General features: G+C 35.4%; 1 protein-coding gene across 1 annotated transcript in view; it reads right to left on the bottom strand.

Annotated features, from left to right (window-relative positions):
- Positions 1-19,845, bottom strand: part of Ifrd1 (Interferon-related developmental regulator 1) — a 51,188-nt gene extending 31,343 nt beyond the window's left edge. The window contains exons 1-2 of the mRNA XM_081742705.1: positions 19,600-19,845; positions 12,063-12,176 (exon numbers count right to left, since the gene is read on the bottom strand). Coding sequence (XP_081598831.1) covers positions 12,063-12,176; positions 19,600-19,630 — 145 coding nt within the window. The 5' untranslated portion in view covers positions 19,631-19,845. The remainder of the gene's footprint in view (positions 1-12,062; positions 12,177-19,599) is intronic.
- Between the last annotated feature and the right edge of the window lie 3,471 nt (positions 19,846-23,316).

Below are 23,316 nucleotides of genomic sequence, written 5' to 3'. Positions count from 1 at the left end.
GAGGCATTTATTGAAATCAGAAGTATCTTTGGTATCTATGTATAAATGGCTCAGATCCAAAGTGGACTCATCTTTATTCACTTTTCTTACTAATATGCAAATTAAGTCGTTGTATTTCTTTAACTTGGACTAATAAAAGTCGTAGTTACCTAACTTGGACTAAATTAGTTCTTTTGTACTCTATAGTAATTTGAAATTGTCCATATATAATTCTGTATAATGGTTTCAATTGTGCAATTGTTTATCTTTTTGTCCTTCTGAAATGACTCTTTGACAATTATATTAACAAGTTACGTAAAGATCAGTACAATGTATTTTTATCAGGAGTCCTTCGTGAGTGAGTCGGCTGACGTATCGCATTTGTAGCCAATTAGTCCCGGTTTCGAGTTCAAACGGAGGACAGTTTCTTTCAGATGTAAGTCGAGGAACGGTTTGGATCCCACTTTAAGCTCACGTGACCTCTTCCAGCATAACCCGGTTGTTGCATAATAACACCAAGGCGAAACAAACTTATTTCTGTCTATATGCGATATAAATACATAGAGCAAATTATTTAAACAAAACAAAACAAAACAAAACAAAAAAATGGTTTAAACAAAAAAAAAAAAAAAAGGTTTAAACTTTTTTTTTTTTATTTTTCAATAAAAACCATGGTTTGTGCCAACCCTGATCAAAAGTATTATTAGATATTTTAACACCCCTAATTTGCCGTATTACAATCCCGACGAACTTCCATGTATTTAGTTTTTCCCTGCATTTACTTCTGCAAGCTTCTGCAAGCGTTTAAGACTTTTTTTTTTCATTGTTCTCCTATCATCTCCTATTAAATTTACATCATCAGCATACGCCAGAACTTGGTAACTACCATTCAGCTCTAGGTCCTGGTTGCTATCCTTGGTTTTCCTTATAGCGTACACCAGGGCAAAGCTGAATAAAATGGCGAAAACGCATCTCCTTGTTTCAGACCATTCTCGATATGAAAGATCGTGGACAAAAATTTTCCTATTCGGACTTTACTTTGGGATTCATTTAAACATATCTTAATTAATCTAACTAGTCGAGATTTGTATACTGCTTGAAATACGTAGCTGCGCGACTCTTAAAAACATGTTGCTTTCGTATGCTTCTCTAACATTACCACAATTACAAGTTCTCACCAATTTTAAAATTTTACGTTGTGTTGGAAACATTACAAATGTCAATCACATCTCAGGAATGGATATATATACTAAACTGGTATGAACGTTATTATGATCTTTATGTTTATTGGAAACAATCTATTTGATTTGATGTGATACTCATCTAAGCACTTTCTCGAAGCATTTTGGAAAAAGTAACGTTTTCAATCCCTTATAACGTAGTTTCTACTTGTTAGAAATACGTCATGTCATGGTCATAGTACTGGACTTAAGGTACGAGGGAAAAATCGAAAAGTCGTTGCGCCTAATGATTTACTGCCAGATTACAAATCATAAACAAAATGAACGAAAAACAAAATATATACACAATATTAAACGAATTTGTTGTCTATTTTTCCATATTATCACATTTGTTGAGACACTTGTCCCATCATATTACAAGTTTCTCAATGCCTGCAGCGTAGAAGGTGGCCGGCTGATCACCGAACCAACGATGAGTAACATTCTACGATTCGGTGTCGTTCGTGAACCTGTGTCTTGCAAGGAATTTCTTCGATGGTAATCCTGGGGACAAAGCTTGGACTGTAAAGAGAATCTCCATTATCTCTCACTTCAAAAACTTAAGTTTTCGCGATTGTTTTGTTTGCCACATGCGGTTTTGAACTGTCATGGAGAAAAACACATCAACATCCCAAAAACTACAACATTCATTTTCCATTTTCAAACTCATTGCATCACCACAGAATGACACCACTAAACACTTGTCTCCATATTCCGTCACCATTTTTCTATACATATCTATAGCTGTGTTCCTTGTACTATAGAAAACTAATAACACTTCGCTGCTCAAGTAGCGTGAAAATCCTGACCTACTCCGGCCATCTTTGCTAACTGATAGCGCCACGTGGTGGAAGAAATCGAAATTTACACTGGGGCCGTTTCAAAAAAACTTTCGTGCCGCTTGTGTATCTCGATTTTGTATTGAAATGTATTACACGCTTAAAAAAAAATACAGCCAAAAGACTTAGATTTTTCCTTGTACATCGTGCATCCTACCAAATCATGCATGAGGGATAACGTCTCTCAACGATCACATTACCCGGGAAATGGGAGGTTGAAGGTAGCGACCTCAGACCAGTTAGATAGCATCTCGGCATTTGCCTAGTGGGAATAAGAAAAATCTCGCTCAGGATGGCTGGTTTGAAAATGCTTTTACTTCTTTCGAGTTTCTTCACCGGGAATCGAACCTGAAACCGTTCATACCAAAGTCGAGTGTTAGTGACTACACTATGTGGGACCACGCCTGTCAAACAATCATATCCTAAAAGGCAACAATGTTGTTTTTCTACAGTTTGTATATAACTGATATTAGTTTGCATTATGATTTACAATAATTAAGTTTGGCACTCATGGTACTCATTGGTATAAAAATCACACAATCCATCAATCACATAAAATGAATTGGGCAAAGAGGCAGTCATGTAAAATATGCACCAAGTCAAAATAATATGACTTGGTTATTTTGACCTGACTATACAACGTGAATTAAAGAAATGAGCTCAGATCAGCGTTAAGCCAAATCAATTTATACTAACTTAATTATCGAATTATAGTATATTAAAAAAAAAAAAAAAAAAAAAAAAAAAAAAACTGTCATAAACTCATTTATTCATCATTTTGGCAATATGCAGTTCAAGCAGTTTAATTCTCTTTTTAATTTAAAAGGGCTAGCATATGCTAGCAGACGACGTTTCTATGTGCGAGTGTGTGCTCTCACTCAGCCGATGCATGTGGGCGTCGTGACCTTGATCAGCACTTCTTCAGCCAATCACAGCTCTGTCCACTCTTACGTCACTCAACGCGTGAAGCCCACGCGTACAGCGAGAGCCGAAGAGATTTCGTGAGAGACAACTACTCGGCGCCGGAAGAGATAACGTACAACAGCATATACTACCCTGCTGCAACAAGACATTATGTAATCATCTTTCACATTTAGTCGAATCGAGTTATTTTTCACAACATAATATACATCAATAATTATAATTATTACAACTGTATTTCCTAGTTTAAAGCTATGTAAGTATCAATATAATTAAAATTTTCGAATCGATTGACGAGTATTTTCTGCGATTGTGCATGTCATCTCCCATGCCTCGTGATTGTCTATTTGAGTACATGGTGCAAAATTTACTTTTTACTTATTATTTGTGTAATTTGTTAATTTTCGGAAATATGATGCTGAATCTGTTGTGTCTTTAAAGGTTGTACATAGAATTTTTGCTTATGTGTAGTTGACGTTGAAAGAAGCTTTCTTCGGATAACTTGTTTCATCGCCAACACTCGAGCGAACGTCCTATTTACGACTATTTAATATAATGTTTGCTCTATTTGGACCACCATCCTATGGAGTAAACGTTATAAAATGGTGCCGGGATAAATGTGTCGAAGCAGAAACCTTTCTTTTTGTATAAATGTTCAGTTTTTGTGTTTACGAACATAGGCCTAGGTATTTCTGATGTTCAAAACTTGCTGCGTAATTTTGCCGCCATCTCAGAGAGTTAATAGTACATGAAATTCGTGTCATTGTATCCTTGTCCAGTGCATTCATCCTTCTATATTGAAGCCTAAATCTTGTCTAAATTAGAATATTTTTATTATTTGCATTCTTACATTTTTGCAGAAATTAGTCAATTATTTGTGTTAGCGAGTTTGTTATATTTGCAACATCATGGCTGAGGGTGATCTTAGAACAGTTATCCTCGCTATGCAAAGGGAACTGAGTGCGTCAATTAATGAAATTAAAGAAAATCAGAATAAGTTGAATGAAAGCCAAAACGAATTGAGTGATAATCAAAAGCGTGTGAGTGAAAGCGTTGAGGCGATAAATGTAAACCAACAGAAAATGCAAGATGATATCAAGGAATTACGTAGCGAGTGTCGTGAAAACATATCCCAATGTAAAGATGATTTGTCAGGTGAAATTAACAATGTGAATAAGTGTATTAGTGCAGTGCGACAGGAATTGATAGAACGAATTGAAGCAGTGGAATTAAAGTGTTTTAACACGAGTGAGGATATACGTAGAGGTGTACGTGAATTAGCAGATGCAGTGCATGATATACGAGGCACAGTTGAAGAAAATACGCGCCAAGTAAACGACCAACAACGTCAATTAAGTGAATGTTGCAATAAAGTGGATGATTATGAGAGAAGGTTGCGTTTGGTCGAAAGTCTCGACAAGTACCGTGAAAGTAGAATTCAGAAGTGCGAGACCAAACAAAGTGAATACGGTATAGCAGTGCAAGAGTGTATTCAAGTGTGCCACGAGCAGAGTAAATTTAACCAGCAGTGTTTTGAAACATGTCTTCGCGCCAGTGAATTAAGTGAACAAACCAAGCAAGATGTGGAACGACTATCAGAGCGTGTGCAGCGTATAGAATTAGCAAATGAGCACCATGATACTGGAAGTAATAGGTCACAAAGAAACACAGGTTCCGTGCACAGTGTGAAACGCGAGAGGAAATCGAGTAGTGAGTCTCAAACGGCGTCTGATACAGAGGTAGAAAGTGACGTAATAAAGAGAACCGTGTCAAGAATCAAAACCGAAAGAGAAAGTCCGCGTATTAAGCGTGCAAGAAATAGTGAAGTGAAAGCAAGGCGTTGTTCATTGCGATTAGCAGACATTAAGCAACTCTCTACATTTTCAGGTGATATGATGAAGGAAAGTGCAAGTGCATTTTTAGAAAATTTCGGTAGAGAAATGTCGTTCGCCGGAGTGCCTCAAAGTGAATATTTGACGATCATGCCATTGATTCTTAAAGACAGTGCACTTAAGTGGTACGATTTACACGGTAAGAAGTGTCAAACTTTTCAAGAATTTGTGATAGAGTTTCAGAATGCATTTGAGAGTCCTTTAGTGAAAGCCACACGTCTGCGTAACTTGCGTTCTATTCCGTTTGACCCAAAACGTTATAGTAGTGTTGTTGATTTTGTAACAGAGCGCTTTAGTCAAATTCAAGCTCTGGAAGAGTATGAAAATCCAACCATTACGTTGTCACACATCATCACTCTCCTGCCCAAGCGGTACCAATTAGCTATGATGGGCTCTATGCCTGATAACATAAATCAGTTCCTTGCGAGTGTGCAGTCTATCGAAGGATTGTCAGGAATTACTAATATGTACGACAATCAGCGTAATAAGCAGAAACAGCAAGGTGGTGTTGGCGTTAGCGTGAATAATGTAAAAGTAGAACACGGTAGTGAAGTGAGTAGTGATAATAGTGCACGTTCGAATTTCAAACAAGGATGGAAAAGGAAATTTCATAGACGTGGACGGCGAGGTAATTTTAACAGAAATAATAATAATTCGAACGGTGGTAATCAGTCGCAAGGTAATGGCCGACAAAACACGAGTGCAAATGAAAATCGAAATGAAACGCAAGGTGCAAGGGCAAACGAAAATCAAAGTGGTGCGTCGACTTCTCAAGGTAGTCCGAATCAAAATCATAATTGGTTTCCAACATTTAATAGAGGTCCTGGTGTAAATAACGGTAACAATCAGCAACGTCAATTTCCATACCAACAAAGTGGATTTTACCCGCAAAGTTCTGTGCCTTTAAACTAGTAGCGCCCTCCCACTTGGTCGCTGAAAAGGGGAGGGATTTCAGTAGTGTAAACCGGATTACTTTTCCACATATGTGCAACGAAGAAGATTTACAAGCAGAAGATGATATAAGTAATGATAATGAAGAAGAAGTGATCAAATGCGAATTAGGTCATAATACAATGAGAGTAAAAATTTTGTTAAACGATCAACCCAAAATATGTCTGTTAGATAGTGGATCAGAACTATGCCTATTACGGTACAATATTTTTCGAGAAGTAACAAAATGTGTAGCAAATGTGCATTTGCAGAAAGGAGAGCATATCGTTTTGTGCGATTTTCTAGGGAGAAAGAAAAAGAACGTGAAAGGAAGGGTTATTTTACCGGTACGAATTGAAAACGTGGAAGTGCCAGTTGAGTTTCTTGTGTTACCAGAACTGCACGAAGACGTAATACTCGGTGCAAACTTTCTCGAGAAATTAAACAGTGTCATCGATTTTAAGCGAAGTAACTTGCGTGTTGAATTTCAAGGAATTAGTGGTGAAGTGCCTTTAATACAGAGAAATAGTGAAAATGTCATTGTAGCTAATGTAAGTGAAATTAAGTGCAAGGTAGCCCCTATTGTTGTGTTGTCCGAGATAAGGGACCTTAATGATTTTTATGCGAGAACGGTGAATGTGTTCCGCAGTGGGTGCGCCGAGCCTTTAGAAAAAAATGAAGCTAGTGACTTAGTGGAGGACTTCCCACCGGATCTATATTTCACAGTAGATGAAATAAGAGATGCAGTTACACGCGCTACGCTGTTTAGTGAAAACGAGAAAGAAGAATTATTTCAGTTGTTAATGAAACATAGGAAAGTGTTCGCCCGTTTTCCTGGCCTGTGTAATAAATTTCAGTACCGATTAGAAGTGGATACAAATGAACCCATTGTTGCTCGTCCTTATGATATTCCGCACAAATATAAGGAAGGAGTGCGTGAAGAGATCCGAAAATTGTTAAAGTGGGGTGTAATTAGACCTAGTTCATCATGTCATCTATTACCGTTGCACGTAGTATTGAAAAAGAGTGGAGCGTTAAGAATAGTAACGGATTGTAGAGCATTGAATGTGCACATTAAGAATCCAGCTCTGCGTGTAGAAAAGTTGTCCGACCTCTTTGCTAAATTTAGTGGAAAACGTGCGCTAGGTACTCTTGATTTTACTAGTTCGTATCAACAATGTGGAATTACAGAAGATTCTATGCCATACTTAGCCTTCTTGTTTGAAGGAACGTTATATGAGTACACACGCATGGTGTTCGGTGTGAAAAATGGATCGTCTGTACTGCAATTGTGCTTGAATAAAGTGTTCCCTTTACCGCTACAAGAGAAATTAATCAGGTATATGGACGATGTAGCTCTTGGTTGTACAAACGTACCAGAATTCTTACAGCAGTTAGATGAAGTGCTTAGTTTGTTAAGTGATGCGAACATGACGCTAAATTTATCGAAGTGCATTTTTGGTGTAAGCGAAATTAACTATTTAGGCTATTACGTATCTGCAGAAGGTATACGAAAGGATCCGAAATCAGCTGAAGCAATCGAGAAGTTACCAGTGCCTAAACATTTAAAAATGTTACGCTCATTTCTTGGTGCTGTGCAGTGGCATTCGCGAACAATCAAAGGTCATGCTGTTATCGCTAAACCCCTTTATGAACTTTTAGGGAAGGAAAATAAATGGAAGTGGGAAGAAGAACACCAAAAGGCATTTGAATCATTAAAGGCTGAATTAGTGAAAGATGTGAAGTTACACCATCCACAGTTCGATAAGCCGTTTTATCTCGAAAGTGATGCAAGCAAACTCGGGTTGGCTTGTGTGTGTTATCAAATTATTGACGGTGAGAAGTGTGTATTAGAATATGCAAGCCGTACTCTTAATAAACACGAACAGAACTATGCCATAATTGAGCTTGAGTGTCTTGCATTTGTGTGGTGTATTCGTAAGTGGCATGTTTGGCTCAAAGGAGCGAAAATATACATACGAACAGATCATAAAAGCTTAGTGCAGTTAAAACGTATGCGTAATTGGAATGCAAGACTGATGAGGTGGTCTCTTGAACTTCAATCTTACGATTATGAAATAGAATTCATCAAAGGCAAGACTAACACACTAAGTGATTGTTTATCCCGTATGTTACCAACACAGGAAGATCTAATGGTGAATGTGAATCCTATACAGGCTGTTCAATCAGAAGTGTTCGATTTAGATCCGTCTACAATTGCGAAATTACAATGGGAATGTGACGAGTACCGTCCTATTATTAGTTACTTACAAGGTAATATAAGTGAAAGTGAAAGCAGTGCAAATAAGAATTCTTTTCGTAGTAGTGCTCGAAATTGGAAACAAAATTACACTTTGGAAAATGGTATTCTGATGGTGAGAGATTTTCACTTCCCAGACAGATTAAAATTGTGTGTGCCTCCATGTTTGGTGAAAAATATTTTGATTGGCTACCATGATCATTACGGTCACTTTGGATTTATGAAAGTGTTTAGTATCATCTCCCGTATGTTTTATTGGAAAACAATGCGTAGTGACATTAAATCGTACATTCTTGATTGTGAGGTCTGCATGAGGACGAAGGTAGACCATCACCCAGTGAAATGTTTAATGCAATCAGTGCCAGCGAAAAACGTACGTTATTTGGTCTCAGCAGATTTAGTTGGTCCTCTACCTCGAGGTAAACATGGTGAAACTTACCTGTTAACAGTGTGTGATGTATACTCACGTTATTTAGTAGCATATCCACTTCGTCGTGCAACAAGTGCAAGTGTCGCAAAATGTCTTACTGAGTCATACATGCTTCATCTTGGTATTTTCATGAACATCTTAGTAGATAATGGACCGCAGTTTATTGGCAAGGAATTCGTACAAGCTATGGAAGCATATAACATCAAAATACATTATACTACGCCTTATCACGCGCAAGGAAATGTCATCGAAAGATTCCATGCTGATTTAGAGAGAATTTTACGTGTGTTGTGCCGCGATTCTCATTCCTCATGGCCAGAATATATTGTGCAAGCTTGTTTGTTGTTGAACTATACTATTAGTGCCAGTTTGGGAATAGCGCCTGCAGAATTACATCTTAACATCAAGCCAGAAGAATTTACATTGTCACATTTTGGAATTGTGAAAAACATCGAAACAGTTGATGAGCAAGAAGGTATAGATTGGAATGGAAAATTAATAATGGCTGATTTACGACGAAAGAAAATCATTCAGCAACGAAACGAAAAGTTGAACGTTCATCAGAGAGCTCGAAGAACTTTGTGTGAAGGTGACTTAGTTTTCTTACGTCAGTATAATATTAGTAGCTTGGTAGACAAACGTATAGCCAAACTGTGTGAAGTGTACCGTGGACCTTACTTACTGTGGAAACAAGTTGGTGAAAATGTGTTTGAAGTATTGGATCCACAAAGTGGCAAGTATATCGGATTTCAGAATGTTTCTAGAATGAAGCTGTGGAGACCAACACCAGCTACTAGGAAAAAGTGGCTAGAAATTCTGAAGAAGCATGTGGATGAAGAGCAGTTCAGTGACATTTTAGAGAGAGCCGAAAAGGAAGCCAACGGAGATTACATGAACGAAGAAGAAGAGGAAAGTAAAGAAGATCAATTGTGTAGCATCAATAATGAAGATCAAGAAGTGAGAGTACATTCTAGTTTCGTTGACGAAAATGTCTTGTGGTATGTACGACATGGTTATTTAGATGAGCGAAAGTTGTTGAGTTTATTAGAGAAGTATTACCATTAGAACTTCGAAGAAGTCAATTTGAATTTAGAGATATGTCAGGAGATATTAGAGTAATATACACGTTTATTGGAGTATTCCTTTTGTTGTTATTGGAACAACATTAAAGTTTTACCTTAAGACCTACGACCACATTTCGCCATGAATTTCATGTGCATCGTTTTCTTTTTGTCTTCTATAAAATTCTATAGGGTTTCCTTAGTATAACTTGTTTGTAACCACATCTCTGTGTGTCTTCGTGGTCGTATTTGTAGTGGGTAGGTTTATATGGTTTTTGTGGGTTGGCTCTTCTTCATTTAGTCGTCAGACCATCCCTAAGATGGATACAGGTTGGCATCTGTAGACATCTGACTTTGCCTCAATATAATTCTCCATCATTCGAGCTTATATTGGTTTATTTCTCTCTTCATTATAATATTCATGTAACAGTCATCATTAAGGTTATATCTATAGGCTTATTATATTATCTATATATATATATTTTATTCAGCATCATGTCCTATATAGGTATATTTTAATATTAATTTATCGTGTACCATGTACCTATTCGATGAAGTTGCATGAAGGCGTTGAGGATTGAGGCGTGCTTGTCGTAGTTTATGCTCGTGAAGTGATTTGAAAAAAATAAAAATAAAAAAATAAATGAATGAAAGAAGAAATACTTACATTTCTTTTGTTAACCCATCCCAAGTCAACTTCCTTTTAACCATAGTTATGTTATTTTAACCTTATTATAGTAATTACATGTAACACGTAGAAACATACACCTGATATCCATACACGAAGAATACAACACAAAGAAGAACACACGTAGGTCCAAACAATAAGAAGAACACACATTCTATTCACCTACACTTAATACGAATGCAGCGGAAATAAGTGCAGCACATTTTAAGTCAAAAAAAAAAAAAAAAAAAAAAAAAAGAAAGATGCAACTATACGTTAAATAAGTTTATACGCAATAAGTTACAGTTTTCCACGCATCTTCATATTGGCGCCGAATTTTGAAAAATAGTCCTGTATAGGGGACTATAGCATGCAGAGACCTTCTAGAACTTCCACCGATGGACCTAGCCCTATCCAATGGGAAGAGGATAGGAGCAGAAGATTTAATCACCGAGTGTTCATTCATGGGAAGAGAATGAACGAAGAGGCTGGCTTATGGACTGGACATTGTTCTGGAGCATGGTGTAGATTGTGAATAGTGGACAACATGGACAGTGTGACGTGTGCAGATAGTAAAAGTATAAACAGTGTGCTATAACTAAACTGTGAAGTGTTGTTATTCGAACTAAAAATATATATATATCTATACTCATTCTTTCTTTTTGTTTTGTTCAATTAATTGCAAAAGTGAAAGTGTTTTAGAGGTTGAAGTTAATTCATTGTTTGAAGTGTTTTCTCATTTTATTCATATTATTTGCAATATTTTATGGTATGTGTTAAATATCCAATTTCTTTAAGTATTGAGTGAACTTACATTTGGACTAATAAGATTATAATAAATACTTTTATGCATTTATTGATATATTACATATTTGTGGACTGAATAAACATTTTATTTTAGTGAGTGCAGTGTTAACCAAGCGTTAATGTGAACTATGACCCAAGTGAAGAGTGCTTCAAAAACTTACAGTGTGTCCTCGTCATACGCAGACACAAACCATAAGTGTTGCCAGGGTTCTTAGGATAAACGTATCTCACCAGAACTTTACCTATCAGCTGTTCGGGTGCCATTTGTCATAAACTCATTTATTCATCATTTTGGCAATATGCAGTTCAAGCAGTTTAATTCTCTTTTTAATTTAAAAGGGCTAGCATATGCTAGCAGACGACGTTTCTATGTGCGAGTGTGTGCTCTCACTCAGCCGATGCATGTGGGCGTCGTGACCTTGATCAGCACTTCTTCAGCCAATCACAGCTCTGTCCACTCTTACGTCACTCAACGCGTGAAGCCCACGCGTACAGCGAGAGCCGAAGAGATTTCGTGAGAGACAACTACTCGGCGCCGGAAGAGATAACGTACAACAGCATATACTACCCTGCTGCAACAAGACATTATGTAATCATCTTTCACATTTAGTCGAATCGAGTTATTTTTCACAACATAATATACATCAATAATTATAATTATTACAACTGTATTTCCTAGTTTAAAGCTATGTAAGTATCAATATAATTAAAATTTTCGAATCGATTGACGAGTATTTTCTGCGATTGTGCATGTCATCTCCCATGCCTCGTGATTGTCTATTTGAGTACATGGTGCAAAATTTACTTTTTACTTATTATTTGTGTAATTTGTTAATTTTCGGAAATATGATGCTGAATCTGTTGTGTCTTTAAAGGTTGTACATAGAATTTTTGCTTATGTGTAGTTGACGTTGAAAGAAGCTTTCTTCGGATAACTTGTTTCATCGCCAACACTCGAGCGAACGTCCTATTTACGACTATTTAATATAATGTTTGCTCTATTTGGACCACCATCCTATGGAGTAAACGTTATAAAACTATCAACAGACTACTTACCCTCTTCCACGACGCTTCGATTTTCTGAAGCGTAGCTAATAACACTGGCATTATCATTTAATGAATCTTCATCTGATGTCCCCAATTCAACATGAGGCTTCGGTGGAGGTCCACCTAGAAAGACGATAATTTCACAAAATCAACAAAATCCTCTATCAGTTTCAAATCTTAAGTAATAAATTTAAGAAACAAATGATGTATTAATTAATTATTAACCCTCTACACCTATTTCACTCAAAAGTTTACTTGACCTATCCTGCTTTGTCACTGAATTGTGCCACAATTGAAACGTGTGATGTGGAACTATCCATCATGCTTCAACAGAGACTATTCACCGGCAAACGGTATCTAAAATAATCTGGGATACGGGAAAGTTATACTACTTGGTTTACCTGTTAAGTCATACAGAAACATTAAGTATAAATGCTACAATAATATTTTGGGCAGCTCTGGGCTTAAAACATTAGAGGAAATTCCACGCAGACTAAACAGATATACAATTCGCGACCATGTCTGGAACAGTTTCTTCGTTGCTTTGATTTCAACTGCTCTGTTACCACCAAAGCTGTATAAGAGGTGGATCTATACCTTAACGTGAAATTCGAACAATGTACGCTTCCGTCGGGATCAAACACAGGTTTCCCGCACACAAGGCAAGAATGATAACCTTGAGCTACAAAAGAGTAGTTCTGTTTGTTTGCTGTTTATTGAAGTTTAGCATCCCTTTTCAGCACAAGGGCTACATGAGAAATAGATCTTTGTTTAAAATGGAATCCAATCAACACAATGTGTTCAATGCTCTCCCTTCGGGAATCTAATCTAGGACCATGTACATAAACGCACATGCGCTAGCTACTTGACCAGAAGAAAGGGTGGCAAGAATGATTTGTCGAGAACATTGAGAGCTGAGCGTGGCCAGTATTATCTATTAGGGTGCTCCGAATGAAATGTCTGCCAAGGTGTGTCATTTTCAAAGGCCAAATAAATAAATAAATAAATAAATAAATAAATAAATAAATAAATAAATAAATAATTAAAAATAAGAACTACAAAATCTGGTTAATTAAACTAGCTGCCGTTTGCAGCCAAACACTGCCATCGTTCACCCAACGATTGGATTTCGTGGCGAAAGAAGTGTGGGTCATTCCATGTCAGTTCATCCAGGCCATTTAGCCCACCATCTCCGATTTTCGTGAACCTTCTGTCACTTGTTAGTAGTACAAGAGTCATAGCCTGTGTGAAGTTCTTCCTCCTTAGACCAAATAGGTTTGGGGTTAAAAGCGGTCAAAGTTTAAAAAATAGCACATATACACAGCTTCCGAGATTCTACTTTGAGAATGCACTCTAAGTAGACCATGTTATAGCTCCATATCTAACGAATATTGCTGCGTGAAAATTTTCTCAGAGAAGCATCAGTTTGTAAATTTAAAAAAAAAAAAAAAAAAAAAAATTCAAGATAGCCAATTCTTGCCTATCGAATATTATATCTTTATAGCGAAAATACTGCAACACTAAACCAAAATTATCACGAAAGGTGCACGTACATTGGTGGTAAATTTTGTCTTCATTTAAACGTAACACTCTGCTCTAAAGAGTTATGAAAGAAAAACAGTGGGATTTTGGGTAAAGCATTCAAGTTTTATGTTATTCACTGTAACTTAACGAAAATTTATTTGTAGATTAATAACATGTCTATCTCGGTGCAGGTCTGATAACTTCGGATTCTGATCATTTATACCCGAGAAATGAACATTAAAAATGATCACTCGTCTGGATATCGAAGTGATCAATATCAACGATACAGGTACCGATATATCGGTATATCCCTAGTATAATCTGAAAAAAGGCTATAGATATAGATCACTTGGTTTCTTTAATGAAGAAGTAGTTGCCCATAGTGAATGGACAACGGAAAGTCCAAATTCTTACTCTTGCCTCTCAATCGCGGTCCAGAAAGAAGACTGCAAACGAATTCGACATTTCAAAAAAGCAGCTTATCTCAACGACCACTTTGGTCTAATGTTTTATGATGAGTAATGTTTTAACATCCATATGGTACACTCATGTCCAAAATTATTGTCGTGTGTCTATAAATTTGTTGTTGTAGGAATAAAATTTGATGAATTCGCCCGGTATTTCTTATAATGTTAGTATGTGTATAATCAGCAGACATGTGTGTGGCAAATTTCATGTCAAAAGAGCAGTAAATAAGGACAATAAAACTAAAATAAAATTTTCTTGTCCATTTAGCAACATTTTGTTTTACTCATTCTAACTGTCGCATTTATACTTCTTTTCCTATGAAATTTTACCACAGATATATATTTCCCAATTATACACATAGCATCAGTATTAAAAGTACCCTGCAAAGTCATTATCAAATTATATTCTTACAAGACGACAGATATAGATATGCGACAATCATTTTGGACATGAGTGTACATGATTACAGAACCGCTAAGCTCAAGTAGCCATCATTATATGTTAGATATTGAACAGCAAAGCTTATTTCAAAAAACTCCAATAAATAAAGATTCAATCTTCTAATCTGAGGTTAAAAATGTGATACTTATGAATTCATCAACATGCAACTTATTTATTTATTTATTTATTTATTTATTTATTTAACAATCACCAGATACAGCTCAGAGGCCATTTTACACTGTAACCCAAAAGCATACAAAACATAACGTTTTTAAAACATAGTTGTTACCCTGACCATGATTTTGGTCAAGGTGTGGAAAAAGCTCATTTTAAAGCATATTAACGTACAAATAATAATATATAAAATATTGCCGCAACTGTGAATACAGAATTTTAACACCATAGCTTGAAATAAATATTTCAACTGTCTAAAGAAAATTCGCTTTGACTCAACTCCATATATGGACGGGAATACAAGGATATTAATAAAAGTTCGATGCCACCCGCTCCCCCAGTCTCAAACGTTGACAGAGAATAACTACATATCAGGTCTACCGGACAGTTTTGTTCGTTTTTGCAACACTATTTTTTATTTTATTCTACACATTAATAATTGTTGCGTTAATATCATAAGTCATGTGGTTTCATTGTATGAATACTGAATGATTTTACGAGTAGTAATAAGTCTTTTCTTCTGTAATTCTTACAGAATCTCTGGCCCTAAAAGGTATATCTCGATAAATTTCATTTGCATCACTCACATTGTACGAGTTTCAGAACGGGAAGAATGCAGCAGATGGCAGTAAATCTTTGTGTGTTGTGTTTGGAGAGGGAGAAGTATCTGGCAATATATGCAGAAAATGGTTCGAGAAACTCAAGAAAGGAGATCTAACACCTGAAGGTGAATCACGTTTTGTACGATCTTCCATCATTGATGACAACGCTTTTCTTAATCTTTTGATAAAAGATGCATTTTGACTACATCAGAAATTGCACAGATCTTTTGTGTCTGTCGAACAGTTTCTGAAAAAGCACTCCTAATGAATCTTACATGGACTGTCTGAAAAGAATAGACAAGACCGTGTAACCAGTTGTTCTCATCTTGTTAGGCATAGAAATGAACCATTTCTAATCTTGTAACAGAATTAGAAATGAATCACTTACGAGGAAGTGGTTAGGAAAAGAGCTTACTTTTAACTTGGACACTTCATCTACATTAAAAAACCAAACATAAATGTGTCGACAAGATGGTAGGATATGAGAGGACCAATTCATTCTGAGTTACCAAAAAATAAACGAGACAATTAATTCTGACAAGTACTGCCTTTAGTTGAAAGTCTTTAATGCAAAGCGCAACAAAAAAGGGGTGCATCTGTAATGAACAGAAAAGGTACACTCATGTCCAAAATTATTGTCGCATTTCTATAACCGCCTTCTTGTAAGAATATAATTTGATAATGAATTTGCAGGGTACTTTTAATACTGATACTATATGTATAATCGAGAAATGTATATTTGTGGTAAATTTCATGGGAAAAGAATTATAAATACGAAAATTATAATGAGTAAAATAAAATGTTACTAAATGGACAAGAAAATTTTATTTTCGTTTTATTGTTCTTATTTACTGCTCTTTTGACATGAAATTTGCCACATATATGTCTTTGCCGATTATACACATACTAACATTATAAGAAATACCCAGCGAATTCGTTATCGAGTTTTATTCCATATTTATAGACATGCGCAATAATTTTGGGTATGAGTGTATATGATAATGTACAATTTAATACCGTATTTCTTTAACGACTCATTAGAAAACAGAGGAGCTTAGATGGAAAATTTTAAGTCATCCACGCTATTCACCTGATATTATTCGCACAGACAACTACCTCTCTTCGTCTCTTCAAAATTTCTTAAATAAACTTCACGACACTCCTCGCTGGTCTAGTGGCTAGCGCACGTGCCTTTGGTGCAAGTGATCCCGGAATTCGATTCCCGGAAGGGAGCACAAAAAATTTAATTTCGCCATCAGTCACTTTCATTAATCATTTGTCTCCTTTAGCATAAAGGACATAACCACAGGAAGTTAAACTAAGCAATTTCATTTCATTAAAAAAAATTCTAAACTCTGAAGTCGAGACATTCTACAGGGGATTGAGAAACTGCCATGCAAATAGAAAGAGACTGTGAATAACCGGGGAAAATTATTTGAAAAATAGTATTCAACCTGAAAATATTGTTAGCTTTATAGGAGTTTCAGAACGGTCAGAACTTTATATCACAATACTCTTGCTACTTTCTACGCGCTTATTTTGTGGCTGGAACTTTTCAGAGATGATAAAATTTTTATCAAAAATGTTTAAGCAGGGTGGTTCAGTGATGGAGTGCTCAACTTTGGTGCGAAGAACCCAAAGGATTCATCCTAGACCATGAGAGTTTGTGGAGAACAACATCGTGTCCATGAATTTTCCAGTTTCCTATCCGATTTGCTTTCCACCAATTATTTCATATTTATTCACTGATTAATCATCCGTACAACGTAAAAGGCATAATCGTGGTACGTAAAAATAGAAACGTCAAATTTCATTTCACTATCCAACTTTTTACATTCATTGTATAACTCTTCCTGCTATATTCCAAATTATTCCATACTTCTTCCTGTTAATAGATTTACGAATCACCTGGGATCGCTGCGCTTATACTTTTGTTTGAAGTTACCTCCTAAAGACCATACCCACTACTAAAGATACTACTTTTACCAGTGAGACCTGAAAAATTCCATGTAATCATATCAAAATCTAACAGTCTGTATATTGGCGTTTTTCGAAACTTTATATGAGTCTTTCCATAGATGCATTTCCCATAAATAACAGCTAGCAGTATTTTCGTCTATATTTTTGCCACTAAACTCATTATAGAAACAACTACTATAGAAATGTATCGATTGTTAATATCATACTTTTGAAAACAAAAAAGTTATGATTATTTGCTATGGAAATTTAAAGAAAACAAAAGCTGAAAATAAAGGATGAATTACAATCATTAATATATAACTATTAGTCACAAGCTTTCATGTAAAAGATGGTGTGTGTCTATGATTGTAATCAAAGTATTAAATATTTGAAATCGTATTTTATGAGAAATGTTTGTTTCGAACGAAGTAAACGCTATCCAAAATAAGTTGCCGTGTATATAACTGGTGATCTCTTTCTCACTCTCGCTCACGACCTAATCCATTGTGCTCATTAGTGAACAGGGCTTCTAACCTTAGTAAATTAACCAATTTTATATTTTATAAAGCTTTGTATATCAATTTACTACGTTCAAAAACTATTAACTATATTAATGATTCATTAAGAACAGAGATTATCCTATTGTTCTCGCTACGGCCAGTGCTGCAATCCAGCTCTCTTGTTCTGGAAAACAGCCTATACTGTGAAGGTTGATCTTCTGCATGATGTTTGTGCATCTGTAAACTGGGCCTGAATCAACCCTCGGTCGTGGCTCGGAGCCTACCTCTCTTTTTTTTTTTATTATTATTATTATTATGCACACCGATTTCACTTGGAGTGAGGTGTGTCACTTCACTAGAAGTAAATTTCAAATACTACAATTCTCACACTAATTAGTTCCTAATGCCTTCTGGGCATATACTTTCTTGGCGCCTGCGTACCAACAGTGTGAGTATATTTATAATATGCGTTAAACTTACAGGCCTACGCCATAAGTAATATCTTTGCGAATTTACAAACCATCAAAAAGGTTTACTCCTAATAAAAACAAGGACCTACCTGTGCTAGATGTTGACTACAAGCTAGTACTGGAATTATTCAGATTCAGGGCAGGGGGTAGATGAAAGGTTCACATGGTGATTCGTTCGTAGGGAGAAGGTGTGTTAGCAACGGTGAGTAAGCGAAAAGGGAAGACAAATTCGGACTCTGCTTGTATATTCACGTATGGGTTACATATTCGCCTACATATGTAAGATCAAGTATCACTCGTTCCTCAATTAACAGTTTTACCAATAAAGTTTAATTAAAATATGCTCTATTTCTAATCTGTACCCACAATCCTATACTCCTAACAGAAACTTCCCATAACAATAGCATCTGTAGGTAATCAACTAATTATAATGAGATATTAACCCAGGATGCAAAATCTCCGTATTTTTCCTTCGAAAAACGGCGACCTAGCTCTGATGTGTCTAATGGATTCAGACCTGAAATTTCGTACCATCATGTATGGCTGAAACAGTAGAAAATTCATAGGCTCTGTTCTGCAAGAATGGTAGTCTGCAATGCCACTTGGGCTATCAACGAAAACAGAAAAGAGTAATTAATTCTTAAATTGGGGCTGGTCGATACCAGGAAACACCAACAGAAAATTTTGGCGCGAACACACTACAAATATCATTCTCTTTCTAAGCCATTATTACTTATAATTTCATTTTCAGTTACATCCTTTCCCAAATTTCCCATGTATCCAACGTTTCTAGCTATTACATAGAACAATTTTTCGAGTCTAGCCTCTAGAACTATTATTTCCTTCCAACGTGTTCGCTGCATACTAATGGAAATTATCAAAACATTGTCTAATACTATCAAAACGCTTCCAATATCACATACGTATCATTCAAAAGCTGTTAAAGCGAATAATCAGTTGACATGCAAAATACTCAGATATATATTACTCTGAAAAATGCCGTATGATTCATAAATACCATTAAAATTTAAAGTATGAGTCAGCATCCATCTTTATGCCAAAGAAATCAAAATTCTATCTTAAAGAATTTACTTGCTCGTAACACAATCTCTACAATATCGGTCTCAGACACTAACAGAATCACCTTGGTCTTGTACGACAAAACACGGATAATTCTATATCTGAACTATAGACCAAAAGTATACCTTATCTCGAATGGATGGTACTAGAAGGGAATGTAGGAGTAAGCAAGTTACTGTATTAGGGATTACTGCCTTACGTTAATATAAGTATTTAAAAAATAAATTCTATCCTTCAAGGAACTTAGAAATATAATGCATGTTAAAAGTACGAAGAAGCAAAACTCAAACCACTCATGCCATCATGAACAGAATTCACGCTTACTTACCAGACTTTCCCTTACGTTTTCCTTTTGGCATCTGTTACTTTAAATTTGTGGAGGTCGCCTAATAAATCACTCAATCAAGACGGAAAACAATTTAGTATACAACGCTGCCTACGCAGATCCAATAATTGACATGTAAGTAATAAAACTACGTAAAAATTCATACACATGGTGAAATTAATGCATAGGAACAGCCTTTACGGCTCCCAACATGCATAGATTGCTGGGAACAAAACACTCACGAAATTTCACAGGATTACGAGGGAAATCCCAAAGACAAAACAACTAACTAGATGGCACACAGCACTCATATCGTTGAATTCTCCATACTTCATATGAATGTCAATTATTTATTTATGATGCAGCATTTAGTCAAACAATAATATTATTTTCAAACTTTCTTCGTGAATCTAATTACAAGCAATGAAAGATACATAATAACACACACATAATTATACAGAACTTCTCTACATCTCTCATAATGGCTTTAAAGGTATTCTACTGACGCATTTAAAATTATACCACTTCGCGCCTTGAGTTAATGATAGTAGGAAACAAATGTGCAGTATTTTCTATAAAATTAATTCTTAATGAATGTTAACATCCTTATTCTATTGGAGACTTTCTATTAAACTATGTGCATGGGATTTGTAATATATACGAAAATGCCTGTGGAGAAGATGGAAGCCCAAAGGAGGAGAAGGAAGCTTATGCATCAGCAATTGTAGGATTTGCGGATCGCAAGCCGACATATAAAAGTCCCGTTTCACAGTAAGAAAGTATGGTAGATTTCCAAACTATGCAAATTCAATATATAACATAGAATCAGTGGCGGCAGTTGGACGCTAAAAGTAGGGCCGCAAGATATAATCTGAATATTTGTCTATAAATGTTAGTTCTCCTGGTTGTTTCTAACACTTTGTTTGACGAAAGGTTGTGTGACAAGAGCAACGCAAGTAGTTACTAACCCTTTGTACTTTTAAACAACGAAAGCGTAAGAAGAGCTTTGATTCCTTGCTTATGAACATCTTAAAATTCTGTCTCTGGAAATTGTGTGATCAGATTATTGAATAACAAATTTGCAAAACATATAAATAGAAAAGATAATATTAATCATAGTAATGAATAATGATGCTTGGTTTTCAAAAGTTATATTGAAACTGGGGATTAATGAACTTCTTTTTTAAATTCCGCACATGTTATCAGCTCCGGATTTAGGTTTGATATGGCCCTAAGCTATTGAAGATAGTCGGGACCTTTATATTGTATGCCTACTTTTCATTTTCAGCGTAAAATGTCGTTGTTTTTTGTTTGGATACATGCTATATGGTAATTAATGGGCCTAATAGATACCTAAATACGTTTACACATAGTTGTATTTCATTAACTAACATATTGATAAGCTTACAACATTTACGACAGATTGCAAAGTTCTTTAGAAACACAACACACAGACTCATAATCTAGCCTCTGGAAGCTTCTTATAACATGAAATAATAGGAAGTGTCAATACATTACGCAGACTACCAATAATTATATCAGGGCGCAAAATTTCAGTCAGACGCACTCGCCAATCCAAAAATGATGGTCGCCAGTATCTCTCAAGTACACATTGTGGCCTTTGGTTTGAGAAAGAAAATAATTACATCAGGGCACAAAATTTCAAAACCAGACAATTAGCTTCAGGATAATCAATTTTGAATTGGACAACTCATATACGTATTCATTCCTACTGAACACTTGGCCACCTGTAAATTTCTAGTCGCCAATGGCGACCTGGAATTTTGTACCCTGATTATGTATATCATTATTAATATGAAATTATTTTATAACCTCCACAAAATGCAACTGTAATTAATAGAATACACTTATATACCAATATCAACATAGTAGTCTACACTGTTCATTGGAACAGTAGATCTTTGTATCCTGTTACACTGACTTGGTTGGTGTAAAACACGGTATTTTTAGTAATGTATCATGCTCATACAAAACATCAATAACAAAAATATTTAATGAGACTATACATCTGCCCAATACTCATTCCATTCTCGATTCGTTATATATTGGGTATACACAAACGATGAATAAACATTATCTACATCAAAAAACTTTTCTTCCTGCTTCTGCTAAAGCCAAGTCATTGATAATATCATTAAATTATAAACTGCCTAGCTTGTCACTTTCTATGTATATGAGACAGGTTATATAATTTATTCTGAGACATTGTTGCTCTAAATTCATTTTACCCTCTTTAGCTGAGAAAAAAGATCTTCCTGCATGACAACTTGAAATCATCATACAAAGGAACACTATCAGGGAATGCTGAGTAGATATGGTCACTTACTTGATACAGGTATATTACTTGATACAGATCCTGATTAAAGATTCTCATGTTCATGACTTTGACTATATCTAACATGTTGATGAAAATGTTTAAGTACTTCCACAAAGTTTATATCCATATCTTCAGGATACGTTTGGCTTAAAGCATTGACTCCTTCACGAACTTCTGTAGGCAGCATCATTGTATACTGATGTCCTTGGTGTCAGATTAGATTCTAATGCATCATATAACATCCGTGTAATTCTTAAAAATATTTCAACGCGGTCAAATCACATTAACTCAATTAAGACAACTTGTATCTCTATTACCTTTTTTACTATCAAGACTCCATTAATTATTTATTTTCTTTTTTTCAGTTGTTATGACAACTATATATGCAGATTACTTCTATAAAACCAACATATATCTTTAACGATTGAGATTACATCTTACTTCTTTCTATTTAGAATCAACAAGATATAATTTCTTTTCTTCTTCTTCTTTTACACGACAGATTGTGTATTTTTATGCACCGTCAGTGGCGTATTTAGGGGGCTTCCGGGCTTAAGCCCCCCCGAAATCTTACTGTAGTAAAGTATATGAAATATCTTGCAGAATTTTCACATTTTCAGGCAAAGCATCCCCCGAAAGTTAGCAAAGCCCCCCGAAACAAAATCGTAAATACGCCACTGTGCAGCTTATCCCAAAACCAAAATATAAAAATGAAAGTAACCTAATGCACCAATGCAATGATACACAATATCGTTGTATCAATGGCTCCCGACGGACTTCTTTAATTGGTTACAATTCAAGAAAGAATACTGGACCGTCACATATTCGTACATATATGGTTACATTACTTTCCGAATAGCCCTCTTATATATTCTTTACAATACATACATATTAATTTCATTTTATCTCATTGTTATATTCATTTAACAATTAATTCCATTTTAGTTATATAAAAATTATCGATGAAGAGGACAAAATCAAAAAATATAATCAATTTATCAATAATTTAGGTCCTAAAATAGATTCTTCAAGTCAATATTATGGGAGCTCATTAACAAAGCAACTCAGTATATGCTGACATACTATATAACTTATTTCTTTCATTTGGACATAATTAATATAGCTTTGATAAACAATATTTGTATCGATGCATAGATGTAAATAACATAGAATTCAGAAGAAGTACAAATTACAAAGAAATTATAACAATACATTAAACGAAACAAAATAATCAATATCATAACAAGAATTAATACAATAAAGGAATTATCATATTAAGAATCAATTTGAAAGTTCAACATTATCTAGGTTAATCTTGGATAAAACTTCTGAAGGAACTAATGTCTTAGCTACTGTATCCATCTATTTTTAGTATGTTTTGA

The sequence above is a fragment of the Thermobia domestica genome, chromosome 16, assembly GCF_964235325.1.
Source record: "Thermobia domestica chromosome 16, izTheDome1.hap1.1, whole genome shotgun sequence".
NCBI lineage: Eukaryota > Metazoa > Arthropoda > Insecta > Zygentoma > Lepismatidae > Thermobia > Thermobia domestica.
The sequence above is the reverse complement of the archived record's forward strand: the minus strand, read 5'-3'. Positions and strand labels throughout refer to the sequence as shown.